The following is a 17,926-nucleotide window of genomic DNA, read 5'->3' as shown; positions in this document are numbered from 1 at the left end:
TTTGGCCAGCTCCAGCTGGTTATGAGGTGGCAGAGCTACTGAGCGAGGGGGAATCAGGGCTGACTGGTCTTTTACATTAGCTGTACCTTAAATTGGTTTAAACCCCCCTGTCTGGCACACTGCTGTTTTCCATGGAAAGTTCAGCTCTGTTAACTTTGGCTGGGATTTGGCACTATTTTTAGGAGCTTTAAAAACACGCAGGGAGGTGCCTGGCTATATTACATTGGGAACGCGAGGGATTTGTATACAGGGGAGTAATATTAAAGAAGATAAAAATAAACCAGTAGTCTGTTTAACTTCAACTCCATTTATACATACCTGCTATATCAATATGCACACATATAATGCAAACACGCACACACACGCACAGCCTGATTCTCATTATGCTAAGGCAGCTTTACACTGCTCCTGCACTGTAAAGAGGCTTTAAAGTGAGTCTAAATGTAATTTATACTCACTGCCAGAACAGCGTACAGCCATTTCAGTGTAAATGTAATCAGATGCACTATCTGTACTATTTATACCTATTACTGTACATGTATACACCCATTATTATACACACATAGCAGAATGTAGATCCATTTATTATTTATATATATGTTCTATATACAGAGCTACATCTAGTTTTATATATAGATCAACACATACACACATTACACATCTACATCCAAATCTCTCTATATTATTATACACATAGATCTAAAACTGGATCTAGATCTCTACATTATTTCCATTACACATACATCTCGAGATCTAGAAGTAGATAGATATCTAGATTCTACTTTTCATTCACCACAAAGCTGCTTTACACTGCTTGGAAAGTGTAAAGGGGCCTTAAAGTGAGTAGAAGTCATTTGCTCCCACTTTCAGGCACCCTTTGCCTGCCAGAGTGGTGCAAAGTGGCCTCTTGCTATAAATGGGAGTCAGGCCTGTAACATCCACAACCACCCAGAAGTCCAAACCAGTTCACATGAGGCAAGCAGCAGCCCCCATATCCACAGTCCCCCATGCTCGTACTTACTGGAGGGGATAGCAAAAGTTGGCACTGAGGCTTGTGGGGGTCCCCAGCCCTTCATGTTGTAGGCCGACACCTGGACGTAGTAGGCTGTGCCCTGCAGGGGACGGGGAAGTAAGCGGCAGTAAATATGACTGGAAAGTCTCACAGACTCATAGCATCCCATTGCTCCCAGCACTTGTAAGGGAGTAGGGTTCCCTGCAGCCTTCCTTCCCCTGGAGCAGGGGTGGCCAACCTGTGGCTACGGAGCAGCATGCGGCTCTTCAGCATGCGGCTCCTTGCATAGGCGCTGACTCTGGGGCTAGAACTACAGATGTCAACTTTCCAGTTTGCCGGGGGGCTGCTCACTGTTCAACCCCCTGCTCTGCTCCAGGCCCTGCCCCCGCTACACCCCTTCCCCCAAGACCCCTGCCCCTTCCCCCAAGCCTGCCATGCCGTCATTCCTCCCCCTCCCCCACAGTGCCTCCTGCCATGCGAAACAGCTGATTGCGGCAGGCAGGAGGTGCTGACTGGTGGGGCTGCTGGCGGGTGGGAAGCACTAGGGGCTGGAGGGTGGGAGCTGATGGCGGGGCTGGTGATGTATTACTTTGCCTCTTTGGCAATGTATATTGGTAAATTCTGGCTCCTTCTCAGGCTCAGGTTGGCCACCCCTGCCCTGGAGCATCTCCATGGCATTATCCACCCCCTCCTCCTGCTACACAGAGGAGAGTGCCGCAAGCTGGGAGGTGAGGGGCCAAATGAACAACGTAGCCTGCCGTCATCCGTGCTCATGCAGAAGCAGCTGCAGAACTGACAGTGACCTACAGCTCAAGCCATGCATTTGTGGATTGAGAGCTTTTGGGTTTTTTGGGAGATGGATGGATGGACCAAAGCTTTCAGTGCTCATGAAACAAACAATGGTGGCTCTGGTTAGAGCTAGGCACAGTGGGCCCGATTTTAGGTGCCTAAAGATGCGGATAGGCACCTTGTGGGATTTTCCAAAGCCCCTAAACACCTTTGGCCCACTCTGTTAATGACCTTCCACTATGACCTGCAACATCCCACTGCTATTGCAGCTCCATCACTGGCCATCCACCCTGACTCACAGCACTGCCTCCCTTTCTAGTCCTACACTGCCCTGCAGCTCTGCTGAGGACTTTCCCATCACTACCTACAATACCCCTTCCTTCCACCTGTCCCGGGTCCACACACAGCTCTGACAATGCATTTTGATCCTGATCCAGCTCTTTAGTCCTGCACCTCTCACACAGCTCATTCAATCACACTCAATCTTTCCCTGCAGCACCCCCACTATCCCAACCCAGAGCCCCCATCTGACTCTGCTAAGGCACCAGCTGATCTGCAGCTTCCCTTGCTACTCAAGCCTAGGAGCTGTATGGAGCAGAGATGATCAATTATGCCAGACTGTGAGTGATGTAGGGTACGTCTACACTTGCAGCGGAGTGTAGAGTACAGGCACCAGCTAGCACGGGTGTAAACAGTACATGGTGAGGCACGGCTTAGGTGAGTAGAGTAGAGCGCCCTATGCACCTGAACGCTAGGATATGTACCCTACAGGCTCTCCACATGCCCAAGCAATGCCTCCCCTGCCACACTTCTATTTTTAGCAGTGCAGTGTCCCACAGCCTCCCCAGCTGCCAGAACCCTTTCCCAGGGCCTCCCCAGCCACCAGAGCCCTCCTCTGCAGCCTCCCCAGCCACCAGAGCCCTTCCCTGCAGCCTCCCCAGCCACCAGAGCCCTTCTCTGTGGCCTCCCCAGCAACCAGAGCCCTTCCCAGCAACCAGAGCCCTTCTCCGCAGCCACCCCAGCCACCGGAGCCCTTCCCCGCGGCCTCCCCAGCCACCAGAGCTCTTCCCTGCGGCCTCCTCAGCAACCAGAGCCCTTCCCCATAGCCTCCCCAGCAACTGGAGCCCTTCCTTGCGGCCTCCACAGCTGCCGGAGCCTTCCTCTGTGGCGTGTAGCTACACACAGTGCCTGTACTCTACACGCCGCCATGAGCATAGACATAGCATTATAGTGAACTTCTGTGTCTAGCTTTAACATCGAGCTCAGGGGTGGCCAACCTGTGGCTCCGGAGCCACATGCGGCTCTTCAGAAGTTAATATGCGGCTCCTTGTACAGGCACCGACTCCGGGGCTGGAGCTAAAGGCGCCAACTTTTCAATGTGCCGGGGGGGTGCTCACTGTTCAACCCCTGGCTCTGCCACAGGCCCTGCCCCCACTCCACCCCTTCCCGCCCCCTCCCCTGAGCCTGCCGTGCCCTCGCTCCTCCCCAGAGCCTCCTGCACACCTCAAAACAGCTGATCGGCAGGTGTGGGGAGGTAGGGGGAGGCGCTGAATTGGCAGGGCTGCCGGTGGGCAGGAGGCGCTGGGAGCAGGGGGAGAGGGAGGAAGCGGATGGGGGGCTGCTGACGTATGACCGTGGCTCTTTGGCAATGTACATTGGTAAATTCTGACTCCTCCTCAGGCTCAGGTTGGCCACTCCTGGTCTAGCTCCTCCTGCTCAAACTCCCCTCCCACTGCAAAACTGTCTTACACCAAGACAGTAGCTCCCTCCAATCACTGCAGGAGCCTCTCTCGTGATCTCTCTGCCCCCCTGATGAGGAGTCTCCAATGGCCTTTTCACTTCCTCAGCACTGCTCCAGATAATACCATCACACTCACGCTGGGGTTTGTGGGACAGACTTGGCATATTGGCTTAAAAGCTACATCTCTGACTCAGCTGCCACCTGTCAAGTTCGTCACTGAGCCACACTTCTCAGAGCCATGGCTCCTGTGTTTGCTTTCTGAACGGCTCCATAGCACCCTGGGAAGGAGACAGCTGACAGGCAACATGGGCCCTGAGGGTTTCAGAGACATTGGCCCAAACCAGCCCATGACCTTGGTAAGCTCTCAGAGATGGAACCGGAGGCTGGTTCTCGTTCCCAGTTAGCTAAGGCCGTGGTTCTCAACCAGGGGTATGGGTACCCCTAGGGGTACACAGAGGTCTTCCATGGGATACAGCAACTCCTCTAGATATTTGCCTAGTTTTACAACAGGCTACATAAAAAGCACTAGCAAAGTCAGTACCAACTAAAATTTTATACAGACAATGACTGTATTGGGGAAGGATAGCTCAGTGGTTTGAGCATTGGCCTCCTAAACCCAGGGTTATGAGTTCAATCCTTGAGGGGCCATTTGGGATCTGGGGCAAAAATTGGGGATTGGTCCTGTTTTGAGCAGGGGGTTGGACTAGATGATCTCCTGAGGTCCCTTCCAATCCTGGTATTCTATGACTGGTAATACTGCTCTATAGACTATACACTGAAATGTACGTATAATATTTGTATTCCAATCAATTTATTTTAGAATTATATGGTAAAAATGAGAACATAAGCAATTTGTCAGTAATAGTGTGCTGTGACACTTTTGTATTTTTATGTCTGATTTTGTAAGCAAGTAGTTTTTAAGTGAGGTGAAACTTGGGGGTATGCAAGACAAATCTGCTTCCTGAAAGGGGTACACTAGTCTGGAAAGGTTGAGAGCCAATGAGTTAAGGAGTTGGTGAAAGAATATGATCTTTGCAGGTGGCTGAGGAATCAGCCTCTGATTTGCTGGTTAGTAGGAGCCTGGGTAGAAATGGGAGCAGGGTGGGAGACACGGGATAAATTAGAGGCTTAGTGAATGAACCTATTTTCTCTTCTACTTGGGGATCCTGCATGCATGGGAATTCCCTCCTCCCCATTCCCTTGCCATGCAAAGTAGCCAAGGCCGTGCTGTGGAAACCAGATTCCTCTCCAGTCCCCTGGGTATTTATCATTTCATGGGGTCTAGGGGAAGATGCTACCCACAAGGGTAAACTGGTGGATCCCATCCTGCCTGTGAACAGGGATAAGCCATCCCCTCCCAGGGGGTGGTTTGGGGAGAGATGGGTCACTTCCCCAAACTGCTAGCAGCATGTCAAAGAGCAGGAGTCCTGCATGGCACTAGGGTTGAGGGGCTCATTGATCTAGAGTGCTGTCCCCAGGATCAACAGCAAATGTGGCTGCATGGCTGCCCAGAGGAAAATCGGAATCAGCATGCCTTCCGGCTGCCCCCTTCCTGGACGGTGCTGCTCACTGACTCCACTCCCAACAGCCCTCTAGCTGCAATGGAAGTGGCAGCAGTTTGGCACTACCATGACCTCTTCCCCCACTGACCTTTCCACCCCCAGGGGCCTGTGCCTTACACTGGTATAGACCCTGCACTGAATCTCACGCTGGGCTCTCAGTCCAGAACCATTCCCCAGCACTAACATGGAGTCCTGCACTCCCCTCTTCCATTAACCCTGTGCCCTGCAGGTTGTAGTGTCAGCTAGGGAAGATCACTGCATGCATGTGTGTTCAAATATGCATAGTGGCATATGGGGATGTGCTGTTCTGTCTCTTGGCTTTTTAAGGCTCCTTCTCCTTTGTCTTGTCTCTTGGAGAAAAGCACCACGGGTATTTGTGCAAACGAGCAAAGGCTCAGTACCTTATTACGGGTACCACTGGCAGCCATGTTTTTGGGAAGCCAGAGAGGCAAGTACCCACATGTGAACTCATAATTCAAAACTGCGGGTGGAAGACGCACCTCGCCTGTCTTTGGAAAACTTGGCCCCAAACTGACTAAATATGGCACCTGTAATACAGAACCCCGGGGGAACACACTTGCCAGATGGCTGCTTGGAGCTGCAGAGGGCTCTGTGGCTCCCAACATGGTGCCGTGCCCACAGAGCACAGTATGGGTACCCCCTGTAGAGGGCACATATGGGGTTTTGTGTGGGCACTCATTCCGGCTGAAATTCACTTCAGTCCAGAGAGCCACACAAAGGTGACTATCACTCTGAGTGGAGCCAGGCCCCTGCGGGGAGTAATCCTGGAGATGGCGATGCCTGCTAAAGAACAGGCTACAGCCATACTCAGCTGCCCTCAGATGACTCTAGCACTGCCCCCATCTGGGCAGGGCAGCTCTCCGTGGAGCCCATCACCCCTCTTTACCCCTCACACACAGCTTCATTGCCATGGCTCAGAATGAAGGGATGTGGCGTTGCGCTCACTTACCGACATGAGCCCCCGGATCGTGAAGTGCAGGTTCCTTAGTTTGTCAATCACCACCTCCCCTAGGGGAGGGGAGAAGGTTGGGGAACAGCTCCACTCAACTGCAAACAAAGAGAGCCCCACGGCCTTGTCAGTAATTGGGGAGGCATTCATGAACAAAGAGAGGGATGTAGTGCTTGGCAGGCAGACTGGGCTAGCTTACAGTGCCAGGCTGCCATGGACGGTACAGCTGCTGTAAGGGGATTGACTATGAAATCAACGAACTAGATACAGCCAGGCCAGCTGCGTATGCTGCAGAGATGTCTGAGAAAAGGCACAGCGGAGTGAACGGGAGAATGGATCGGAAACCAACTGCCTGGAGAGCCCCCAAGCATTCGACACAATACAGGCGCTCCCGTGGGCTCAACTGTATTTCTGGACATAGCAGAGACAGAGCATAGAGCATTTGGGGAAAGAGATGGAGAGGCAGACAGACAGACAGGCTAAATGGACAGACAGATAGACGAGCCTGGAGATAAAAAGACAGACACATGTACCAGACAAAGGCAAGAGAAAGGCATAGAGGGGGAACAGATAAAGTAGATTAAACATCAGGATTTGGTGGTTCCTGGTAAAAGAAAACTCTTGTGAAAGCCAAAGATATTAGAGGACACACCAGATTGAAAAGGAGGGATCGGAAATCCCTCTGCAGGAGCAGGTGCTAGCGCCAAATGGGCCTTGTTCCTGTGGGATCCAGAGATCAACCTGAGGAAGAGACAGGGTTGCAAAGTTCAGCTCCAGACCCAAACTTCTCCTCTGTCTGGGTGTGTACGAATCCTGATTCAGCCCGGAGTAGGTTCGGGCCAGCTGCAAAGTTCAAATATACAAACAAACTTCCTGACGTTTCCAGGGTGTTTGGACCAGGGTTTTGCTCAGGGCCCATCCTGAGTTGGAATTTGAGCTTCCCTAACACAGACTTGATAATGTCATTACAAACGTTATTCCTATGGACATTAATGCCCATTGGTCTTTGCAGTGTCCGGTATCAGTTAGCAGTGACTGGAAAGGGATCATTCAGCAATAACTAGGCTGCCCTGTGGATTTTTACTCCTCATCAACAGTTGTGTCAAAGAAGAGGGGAGGGAGGCAAAAACCCCCTTGCCTCAAGCCATAGCAGAGATCACTGGTCTGCAGTGAAATCACACAGGCTCTGACATCACAGGAGCTCTTTCCATCTATAGTTCCCAAGCACTTTAATACCACTATCACTGTACAGATGGGGAGGGGAAAATGACTCACCTCAGGTCACTGACAGTCACTGGCAGAGCTGGAAATAAAACCCAGCTCTCCTGACTCCTAGCCTGGTGCCCTAACTATTAGACCATGCTGCCTTCTACCCCTGAGCATGGGAGCATCGGGCCTGCCCTGTTCTGGCGTCCTTCAGGGGCCACGGGTGCGTGGTTCTCCCATGGCCTCACCTTTGTATTTGGTGACAACGGCTGAGTTGACACTTAGGGGCTCCCCGAAGGTAACCTGCACAGAACTGCTGCTGGCCACAGACAGGTGCACATTAGCGGGTGGGTCCGGCGCACCTGGGAACAGAAAGGACAGGGATAGGTTCAGAAATGTCCAGTCATGGGGAGGCTCAGGGCGGAGTGCACTCTGCTGTGACTATCCGGGAAAGTATCAATCTGCAGCTCCCATGGCAATCCCCCCGCTCAGTGCAGTCCTCTCCCCAGAGTCCTTCTCCCCAGGCATGCACCGCTTCCCTCCTGCTCCCTGTGCTGGTGCTTGTTGTCCCCACCCCGTGCCATGTGCAAGTCCATGGGGCACTCACGGGCATGCTCGAACCCAGCTTTCATGCGCTTGTAAAGCCGGTATCGCCACTCCCAGGATTTCAGCTGCTTCTCCTTCTCTGAGCAATCAGTGTTGGGCGTCTCATTCACCACCTGTGCTGTGAACTCGTTGACTCGCTGCTCTGCCTCCCGCACCAACGTTGCCAGATGCAAGGCGCGGCTCTCCAGGCTCATGACTGCCGGGGCAGGGAAGTGAGAGAGAAAGAAGACAGGCCCGTTAGGTCCAGCCCACTGCACGCAAGCCCCCAACACATCTTTGATTCTACACTGTGCCCTGTGCTCCTCCCTTATGTACACTGTGATATGTTCATCAGACACTTGGCCTGATTCACATCCTCCAGGCAGCATCATCAGCAATTGTTGGATCATATTAAATAAGTTCTGTATTAAAATCACAAATGAGTTTGATTCCCCACAGTTTAAATTCCAGGGTATTACAAATTAAGAGGTCTCTTGGTTTTTGGTACTGTTTCTCTCCCTCTCTGTGTGAAACGTGCAAGCTGCTAATTGTGTTAGTACATTCTAAGACAGAGTCTGTTCTCAAAGCAATTCTTTGTAACAACAGCTACTCACACAGAGAGAGACTCAAAGCAATACTCTATAACAACACAAACAGCACCCCGAGACTCCCCGCCCTTCTGTTGTATTCATCTCTCTTTGTTAACAATTGTGAGTAAAACAGAGATAGAGGATGTATGTGGATGGATGCTTGGTGTGGATAATAACTGAATGATCAGGGAGGAGCCAGCCTAAGAATCCAGTGTCCATCAGCTGGAGAAGGTGTCAAGTGGAAATAACCAGAGGATCCCTGGAGGGCAGACTGGAATGCACCCCACAGCCTCAAGGATGGGAGAACCAAAAAACAAGATAACATCTAGCAGCACGGAGCCATCAGGAATGTGCCATCTGCTGATTGGTTCAGCAACAGCATGATGAAGCAATTCCCATAGAATGGCATAGGAATAAATTCCTATAAAAATGGACTCTAGAAAGTGAGAACTTTGGGGTCTGATTCTGCAAACCAACTTCCAGGAGCATCAGATGTGCATCTGACAAGGCCCTGCTTCCTCCTCATGTCCAGGCCACCTGGCCAGTGGCTTGGCATGAGCAACTCTAAGGCTGGTAACTATGATAACAACCTTGCAGAACCTGTGTGCGTGTGTGTATGAATGAATGTGTGAATAAATATGAAACTGAATGGAATGTTATAGCTATAACTAACTGCTTACTATGATTCTTTCTGTATTCACAATAAATGTGGCATTTTGCCTTTTCCCCTTTAATAAGATCCTGCTGGTTTTTATTTTATTGGTATAACACAATGGCCATGAGCAATGTCCCAGAGCTACCCGGGGTCACTCCCATGCACACAGCTGGAATGAGTGGGCTTTGAACAGGGCTTTAGGAAGGATGGAATGGCACAGAGCTGATCGCTATGCTGTCCCTCCAGCCAGGAGATCCATGTAGTCACAGATCTACTGGCCAGGCTGCCTCCCCGTCCCCACCCCTCCGTGCAGTGTCCCGGACTAGTGCTCGTGTCCTTCCTGCAGGTTGCAGGAGCTGGCCCATGGCTCCAAACTAAAGCTGTCTTGAGAGTAAAGGGTTGCTGTCTGTTCCCAGGCACTTGGCCACTTCCCAGGGTGAGTGGCAGGGTGAGCAACTTTGAGACAGCCTGTTCCCACCAGCTCCCCTGGCTCTATTACACAAACTCAGCTGGCTTGGAGAACTGGGATCAGAGTCTGAATGGCTGGGTGCCGATCAGGACTGACTATGGTCTCTGACCCTTCTGAGATTTGCCCACCGCTATGCAACGTGCCTGCTCTGGAATACCCCACAGTCCAGGAAAAGTGGGAGTCATGCTGTTTGTCTGCAGAAAGCAACTGTGATCATTCTTCTATTACCCCCTTAAAACATGAAGCCAATCCCCTTCCCTGCTGCTAGCTGGTATTTCCTCCTGCACAGAACAGAGGCCACTGTATGAAATGAGACCTCCATCAAGCCAAGCAGATGAGTTAATAACCTGCCTTCAACCCTCCCACCTGTGAGAGTGACTTGGCTATCTACATGGGCTGATACCTTCTGATATTCACAGTTGCTCTAAACCATGTCCACCCTTCCAAGGGGAGCCTGCGGGCTTTCCTCACTCCACTGGAGGTAAAGGAGCCCATCTGTCTGTCTGAACTCCTGGTCTCTGTCTGCTCTTCTGCCAGCTATCCCCACTACATGCTGTCTGCATGGACCCACTGCCAGCCCAGTCCCCAATACAGCACAGCCTCATTGCTGGGAGACAGAATATTCCTCTATCCCTGAAGGCAGAGTGATAAATGCTTAACAGGGCATCCCCTTGTACAGATTAAACTAAGTGACTTCATTTAAACAGGGAAACCTCATTCCCCCATGGCACTGGACAAACCGTTCAGGGCTCTTTATGGGACACTCAATCCCCACACCTCTATGCTGAGCAAACAACACAGGAGGTCTTTACCCACCAGCTCCTTTATCCAGCAGAGACTGCAAGATCACAAGAGGTCCAGGAGAGGGTGGGACGATCTCCTAGCTCCATCTTCCCACCCTCTGCTGTACAGAGCAGTCCCCTTCCACCTCACGAAGCAGCTGAATGTGCCTTGAGGCCAGCAAAGGGTAGCAAGTGGCAAGCTCTGGGAGGGGCACTGCAAAGAGACATCCACTTGTCCCCCCGCTCAGGAAACATATGCTGCCAGTCTCAGGAGGACAATCACCTACGGCAGAAGGGGCACATAGGCCTCCTCCTTTGACCTTCCACAATGCATCAGGTGCCTATTTTTAAGTCCTACTGTGCTCTCTTTAGAAACACACATGCTCCCAACTCAGCCTGTCCTGCAGCCCTTGGCTGTCCATTCCACAGGAAGGCCTTACAGAAATCTCTCCTGAGCTCTCCTGCTGTCTGGCTCCCTCCTAGTTTTAGATCATGCCATTGGGTTTGGGGACTTGTGTCACCCCAATGCATCCACCTTCTCGTTAACCCACAGGATCTCACACATTTCCCTTTGCACCACTCCTTGCACTACGAGCCTCCTCCCGTCAGCCTTCCCCAGGTCCTCGCTGCCTTCTTCCTTTGGGTCAGTGGAGCAGAGTGGACTCTCAAAGAGGAAGACACTGGCCCAGGCACTAGGGTGCCTAGATGCTACGGTAAGCGGAGCTCCATTAGCATCTAAGACAGAGTGCATGAGACGCAGCAGAGCAGGTGGGGGTGAGAAAAATACCCCGTAATGGTGACTTACAGTGTGGACTCTCCTTGGCTCCGGCCTGCAGCAGCATCCTGGCAATGGGGGCATTGTTTGTCATGATGGCGATATCCAGCGGCAGCAGCCCCTCACTGTTTGGGGTGTTAAGGTCCAGCTCTTCTGGGCTGTACTGTTTTAGCAGCTCCTGCACCCTGTCCAGATCCTGCAGCTCAACAGCCTCAAAGAGAGCTGCATTGCTCTGAAACTGCAATGACACAAGAAATGGGGCCCACTGAGCCTGGGGTGCTGGGCATTGCAGCCTCACCCTGCTTTCCTCACTGAGATTTGGCCAGGGTCCATTCCAAGTCATTATATGGGGTTCTCAGTGTATTTAGCGCCAGGTGGATGGAGAGCCGAGCCTCACGCCTATCCACAAAACAGGCTCTGAAAGGACAGTAGGGACGGAATGGAGTCTATTGCCAATCTCCACCAGAAGGGCTGATCCTTGACATCATAACACCATTAGGCAAAGGGGCTCGTTATCCACAGCTGTTCCATGCCTAACACGACGCACAAAATGCCGGTGGATTCGTCAGGCACCTAGGCCTGTACTGATTAGTATTGATTGGTTTGTATTACTGTAGCCTTGAGGAGCCCCAGTCATGGACTGGAACCCTACTGCGCTAGGCATGGTACAAACAGAATGAAATGACGGTCCCTGCCCCAAGGAGCTGACAATACTAATCCTTTGTTTTAAGAAAGAGCAAACGACCCTATCCTGAGGAACCATTCAGGACTGGATTCACCTGCTCCAGGAGGGACAGAATTTACTGTGCCTCAGACCCCACAGACATCCAGCCAGCTCTGTTGCTGGGATGTGTGCACAAAGGATGGAGTATAGCCAGGGATCTGACCACCCCCCACCCCCACCCCCGCTCGTCTCCACCACCAGTGGAGTCACATTGGGGTACACCTAGCATTACCACAGGGCCAAGTTTTGGTCTGAAGCACTCACAAGATAGGCCTTGCGTAGCTTCTCCTTCTCACTCCTCCCTGGCAAGCTGCCCTCGTCGAACGAAGTGTAGTTAACGCGGAACTTCCCCGAGAGGTTGCGGTAAAGCCTCTTGGCGGCGTTCGGGGAGGAAGGTCCCGGCGGCTTCCTGCCCTGGGCCAGCTGAATGTCCCGCATCTGCTGCGTCATCTTAGGCGAGGAAGACCTTGTAAATGGAGGAATAAGAGAGAGCGAGATAATGATGAACAATGAAGCAGGAGCAGCTGGCAGAAATCTGGCCTGTAAACACTACCAGGAATGTCGGTGGGTCTGTGTTGGCCCCTTCATCACAGCTCCTGGGAGCCTCACCTACACCCATGAACCTATGTAATACCACAGGGAAGTATTGGCCTCCTCCCACAAACATGGGATGCAGACAGATTACTCAAGGTCATATGGGAAGGTTTTGGCAGAGCCCGGATTTGGACCTAGATCTCCAGGGTCCTCGTCCAGCACCTGGACCATAAGCCCATCCTTCAGTATTAGGGTGGGATTTTCAAAAGCACTCAGTGTTGGCCTAAATTTGCTCCCATTGTCTTCAAAGAGAGAAGAAGCTAGCCCAGTGCTGTGCACTTTTAAAAACCCATCCACTGAGAATCCATCTATTGACAATGATTTATTTACCTATCGCTGTCAAATATGGTCAAGTTTGAGAACATGCAGCCTGATTTCCCTTCTCTGTTTACACTAGTGTAGCTCCTGGTTTACACCACTGAGGAAAAGGAGAATCAGGCCCAAGACAGACAAATGAGTCACAGTGAGCTAATTTTTAGTAGACCCTAATTAATTTCTGCTTTGAACATTAATTTGTATTGCATCACTTGGAGTTTGAAAATGTAAAAATAATCTGAAATTAAAACCATCACATCCAAAAAGACATATTTTTTCCTGACTAGTTGTTTCCACTCACATGGAAGAATTTAAACAGAACAGAACTCCATCAATTTCACTTCAACTGCAAGTCCATGATATTTGCAGACATTTTAACCACATCTGGCCCACGGGACCATCCTGCCCGGCCCTTGAGCTCCCATCTGGCCCTGGCCCCTCCCCTGCTGTCCCCCCTCCCCCGCAGCCCCCGCTGCGCAAGCAGCGGGGCTGTGAGCTCCTGCCACTCTGAGCTGCATGGTAAGGGGGTGGTAAGGGGGGGGTGGCGGCGCGTGCAGCAGTGGGGGGGTTGGGTAGGAGGTCCCGGGGGGCAGTCAGGGGACAGGGAGCGGTTGGATGGGGCGGAGGTTCCGGGGTGGTCAGGGGTCTGGGAACACGGGGGGTTGGATAGCACGTGGGAGTCCCGGGGGGAATGTTGGGGGGCGGGGGGGTGAATAGGGGCTGGGGGGCAGTCAGGGGTCAGGGAGCAAGGGGGGTTGGATGGGGGTGGGATCCATGGGGGGGCAGTTTGGGGCGGGGGGTCCTGGGAGGGGGCGGTCAGGGGACAAGGAGTAGGGGGGGTTGGATGGGTCGGGGCTCTGAGGGGGGCAGTCGGGGGCGGGAAGTGGGAGGGGGCGGATAGGGGGTGGGGGCCAGGCTGTTTGGGGTGCACAGCCTTCCCTACCTGGCCCTCCATACAATTTCCCACCCTGATGTGGCCCTCGGACCAAAAAGTTTGCCCACCCCTGTTCCATACAAATAAGCATCCAGAAGTTTGGATTCCTATTAAAACATTGAGAGTGCTAAATTGGACTAACAAATCGGGTGAGATTTTGTGCTAGATTTCCATGACTTTCCTGTATGGTCAGAACCCAGAGAAGCTGAGAAAAGTGAAGATGAAAAGATTATTTTTTTTAAAGAAAAAGTTGTATAAAAGTATAGGACGCCTGAGTAATTTTTTATCTGCCCATCCCTCCTTTAACTCCAAGGTGCTGCAGTGTCTAATGTCTAATCTTCTGCTGGTGATCATGGTTCCCCTAACTGCAGTAGAAGTTAGTATCAGAAATGCAATAGGAGCTGAACTGGTTGAAGTTTAGAAGGGCCTGTCTCCACTGCAGCAGGGAGGGAGCCTCCCAACCCGGACAGACAAACATGTATTAGCTCGGCTCGAGTTAGTGCACTACAAACAGCAAAATGGATGTTGTGGCCTGGGCCCTGGCTCCGGCTAATCATCTGAGTACAGACCCGCAGAGCAGGGCAGGCACAAGTGCATGTAGTTAGGTGCAAACACACTGGAATACTTTCACTGGAGCAATCTGACAGCTGAAAATTGAGACTGCATGTGCATACAGTTGCATGTGCAAAATATGGGATTTACTGAAAAGCCTGGCAAAAGGGGTCTGTGCTCAGTTAGCCCTTCATCTCTCATTCAGTCAAGGGGAAAGCTTTTATACAATAAAAATTAAGGGACTGCAAAGATCCCAAATCATTCAAGGAAAACTCCAGTGACCTTAGACTTTGTAGCTAGATAACTAGCAAGGACCCAACTGTGCCACTTTCACTCAACCTGAGGAGCACCTTTGTCTGCAAAATCCTACAGAAATCATCAGTGAAACTGCTTGTAGAATAAGGTGCTTTTCTCAATAGTGTTTGGAAATACCTGTCATTATTCCAGCCTCTCACTGGGAGCTAACACTTCGAATGAGACGTCTAAGGCCATGTCTACACGAGGAGCGCTCTGCCAGTACAGAAGTACTGGTATACTCCAAAAAGAAAAGGAGGACTTGCGGCACCTTAGAGACTAACCAATTTATTTGAGCATGAGCTTTCGTGAGCTACAGCTCACTTCATCGGAGCTGTAGCTCACGAAAGCTCATGCTCAAATAAATTGGTTAGTCTCTAAGGTGCCGCAAGTCCTCCTTTTCTTTTTGCGAATACAGACTAACACGGCTGCTACTCTGAAACCTGGTATACTACACTGGCAAAGCGCGCCTAGTGTGAATGCTGCTATACTGGCAAAACTGCCCCCAATAAGGAAAACAACCTATACTGCTAAAAGCACAACTTTGCTAATAAAGCTGCATCTACACAAGGGACTTCTGCCAGCACAGTAAGTGATCAGAACCCTTTGCACAAGGACTGACGTAGCTATGCCAGCAGCAGTCGGTAGTATAAATGCAGCCTAAGCAAGGGTCCACTTTGATGATACAGAAGGGGAGCAAAAGACTCTGCTTTGCTGTTATAAAACACAGACCAGGACGTTTAAAAGTCATTGTGAACTAGGCTCTTTATTGCACTTAAGAGTTGATTTAATACCCTGGGACATTAACTGAGCATCTTTAAAACCACTCTTACCTTCCAAACAACTCTGAAGCACTCAGGTTTCCAATATTTTCAAATGGACAAGCTGAGTTAGGCAGCCTTTTTCTGCATCAGACATTCAAGGGAAGCCAGTGTGGGTTGACTGAGGACTGCAGGGCCAAGTCCCAAACTAGTTCGGATGAACTGTTTCTTTTTATGATAGAGGATTTTTCTTAGTGATTTACTCTTCTCTTCAGTTAGAGCTAGTGATCAGAATGTCTTTTTGTACCCCACAGCTTGTCCGATATGGGCATGCTTAGCAATTAAAAACTCAGTTACATACGCAGGCAATTTGCTCTGAGAATCAGCTTCCCCTTTGCTTACCTGGCAAGTCCTGAGCTCTGGATTTTGTGTGTTCCAGTATTACCAACCCCAAGCCTTCAAAAAAAATCACGAGTCAGGCCCAAAAATCAGGAGATTGGCTTAAAATCAAGGGATTACCAAGAAAAAAATAAACTGTGAGGTTTTTTTTTTTTGCCTTCTATTTATTGAGCCTTTTGGAGTCACATTTGCAAGCTTTACTCTCCAACCACAAGGGAAACCTCGAAAGCCGAGGTTTTCATATAACAGCATGACTCCAGGAGCTGGGGCTTTAAGAAAACACCAAATATTGCAAGACTCACAATAAAATTGCAGGTGCTGGAAATACTGAGTGTTTCCTTGCAACTCCTGAAAACACATCTTCCTAAAATGATGGACCTATAGGTGGAAGTTTCATCAGTGATGTGCGTGAAACAAGGACAACTGAATTCTGGACTTGGCAGCTAAGTAAGTGATTTATTTTAAAAAAAAAAAAAAGATAAGAGAGGGAGGATGGTCTTTTGGTTAACACACAGGCCTGTGAATTAGGAGTGCTCGGTCAGTTCCCTGCTCTGTGTGACCGTGAGCAGGTCACTTCATCGCTCTGTACCTCAGTTCCCCACCTGTGAAATGGGGACAATAAGACTTCTTTAGTCTTGTCCAGTCTTGTCTTGTTCATTTAGATTGTAAGCTCTTCAGGGCAGGGGCCATCTCTGGGTGTGTGAGGAAGAGGAGGTGGGGGGGTTCTTGGTCCTGCTCACAGGCTAAGGGGCTCTGTATGGAAGCATGTGATCACAGTCCGTTTGCTCTGCTGAAAGCCAGCCTAGAGTAAAGTGGTTGGGAGTAAAGTGTTTTTAGGTAGCAGCCTGTTTTGTCTCTCTGTTTTGGGGTTTTTGTAAGCTATTGTTCTAAATTCTAAGAAATAAATTAGTGTTACGTTGTTAGCTTCCAGCAAGAGTATTTCTATTTCTATTTAATTTCTTTATGTGTATGTCAGGAAGACATGGACAAACACCAATTTTTACTTATACTTAATTACTTTAAGATTAATCTGTTTGTCTTTCTTAGCCTCCTTTAATCCTTTGCACACCAGGACATTATAACTTGTTATTCACCTCTATAGGTCGTTACCTAGATGCCTTGTTGGCAGAGTAAAATTGTCTTTCCTCCCCTCTAAAAATGTGATCAACATGTATAAAATGGCTGGGATTTACAGATCCTTTTCATCTTGGACTATGGGATATCATTGGAATTTGGGGATTTCTCTCTTTCTGTACCAGATTCTGTATGTTTACTCAGGTTTTATGTCAGCAAAGCCTGTCTTTGATTTCAATGCAAGTTTTCCCTGAGTAGATACTTTAGGACTGGGTCCATCACAAGTAAGTCATCTGTTATGTGAATAAGTGTTTTTATTAGTGGACCAGCCACAGAGAAAGGGTCTGATTCTACTTCCTTTGCAATCAATAGCCAAACTCCCATTGATTTCACTTAAAGCAGGACAGTAGTATATTTGGTTTCTATACATTGGACAGAATGTATTTCATTGTTGGCCTCATACTTTGGTATATGAACTGAGAAATGTTGATGCTGATTTTCCGTGCAGGTCACTTTATCAGTTAAGAATCGAATAGGGGTGAATGTTATAAAGAGTGTGACATGTCTAGCAGGCTATGTCAAGATAATACTCTGAAGATGGAGACAGAGAGAGCTGTGAGAGTTATAATGATTATCAATGAAGCCAAAATCATATAAAGGATATTAATAGCAGCCCTGCTGCACTCACTTGATCATTCTGATTTTAGATTAGACACTCTGGGTTGCAGAATTGCTTTAGCTATTTTACCTTTTATTATTGTGCTATTTATAAACTGCAAATGATGGGGAAGTTGGCTGGCTCCTGCCGGTCATGTCATTTGGTTGGGTTTATTCTACAGATTAATAGGTCTGTTTGTGTTTGGAATAGGACTGAGCTGCAAAATTCAGATGCCGACCTGGATTCTGCCAGAGCTGGGGGGTACTATGGATGAAAGGCTTTGGTCTGGCCTTTTACAAAAATGGACCAACTATGAAATTCTAAGTTGGGTTCAAATTTCTTCAAAGTTTGGAGTGTCTGGCTCTGGGGATTTGGTCTTGGCCCATCTCTTTGAGCGTATATATTATAGTGGTTTGGATTTGTATGCTGTGCTTAGCTGAAGGATTGGTTTTGTGTACTATGTTGCTGTTGGTTGGGGAGATAGA

General features: G+C 49.7%; 1 protein-coding gene across 11 annotated transcripts in view; it reads right to left on the bottom strand.

Moving 5' to 3' along the window:
* LOC141995026 (ankyrin repeat and fibronectin type-III domain-containing protein 1-like) overlaps positions 1-17,926 on the bottom strand; it is a 559,159-nt gene that overhangs the window by 18,970 nt on the left and 522,263 nt on the right. For all 11 annotated transcript variants that reach the window (XM_074965740.1, XM_074965735.1, XM_074965739.1 and 8 more), the window contains 6 exons: positions 12,125-12,326; positions 11,167-11,374; positions 7,888-8,082; positions 7,529-7,642; positions 6,075-6,172; positions 1,022-1,112 (listed from right to left, as the gene is read on the bottom strand). In XM_074965740.1, the coding sequence (XP_074821841.1) occupies positions 1,022-1,112; positions 6,075-6,172; positions 7,529-7,642; positions 7,888-8,082; positions 11,167-11,374; positions 12,125-12,326 (908 nt within the window). The remainder of the gene's footprint in view (positions 1-1,021; positions 1,113-6,074; positions 6,173-7,528; positions 7,643-7,887; positions 8,083-11,166; positions 11,375-12,124; positions 12,327-17,926) is intronic.

The sequence above is a fragment of the Natator depressus genome, chromosome 10 (assembly GCF_965152275.1).
Source record: "Natator depressus isolate rNatDep1 chromosome 10, rNatDep2.hap1, whole genome shotgun sequence".
Taxonomy (NCBI): Eukaryota; Metazoa; Chordata; order Testudines; family Cheloniidae; genus Natator; species Natator depressus.
This window is presented reverse-complemented; position numbering and strand designations above follow the sequence as displayed.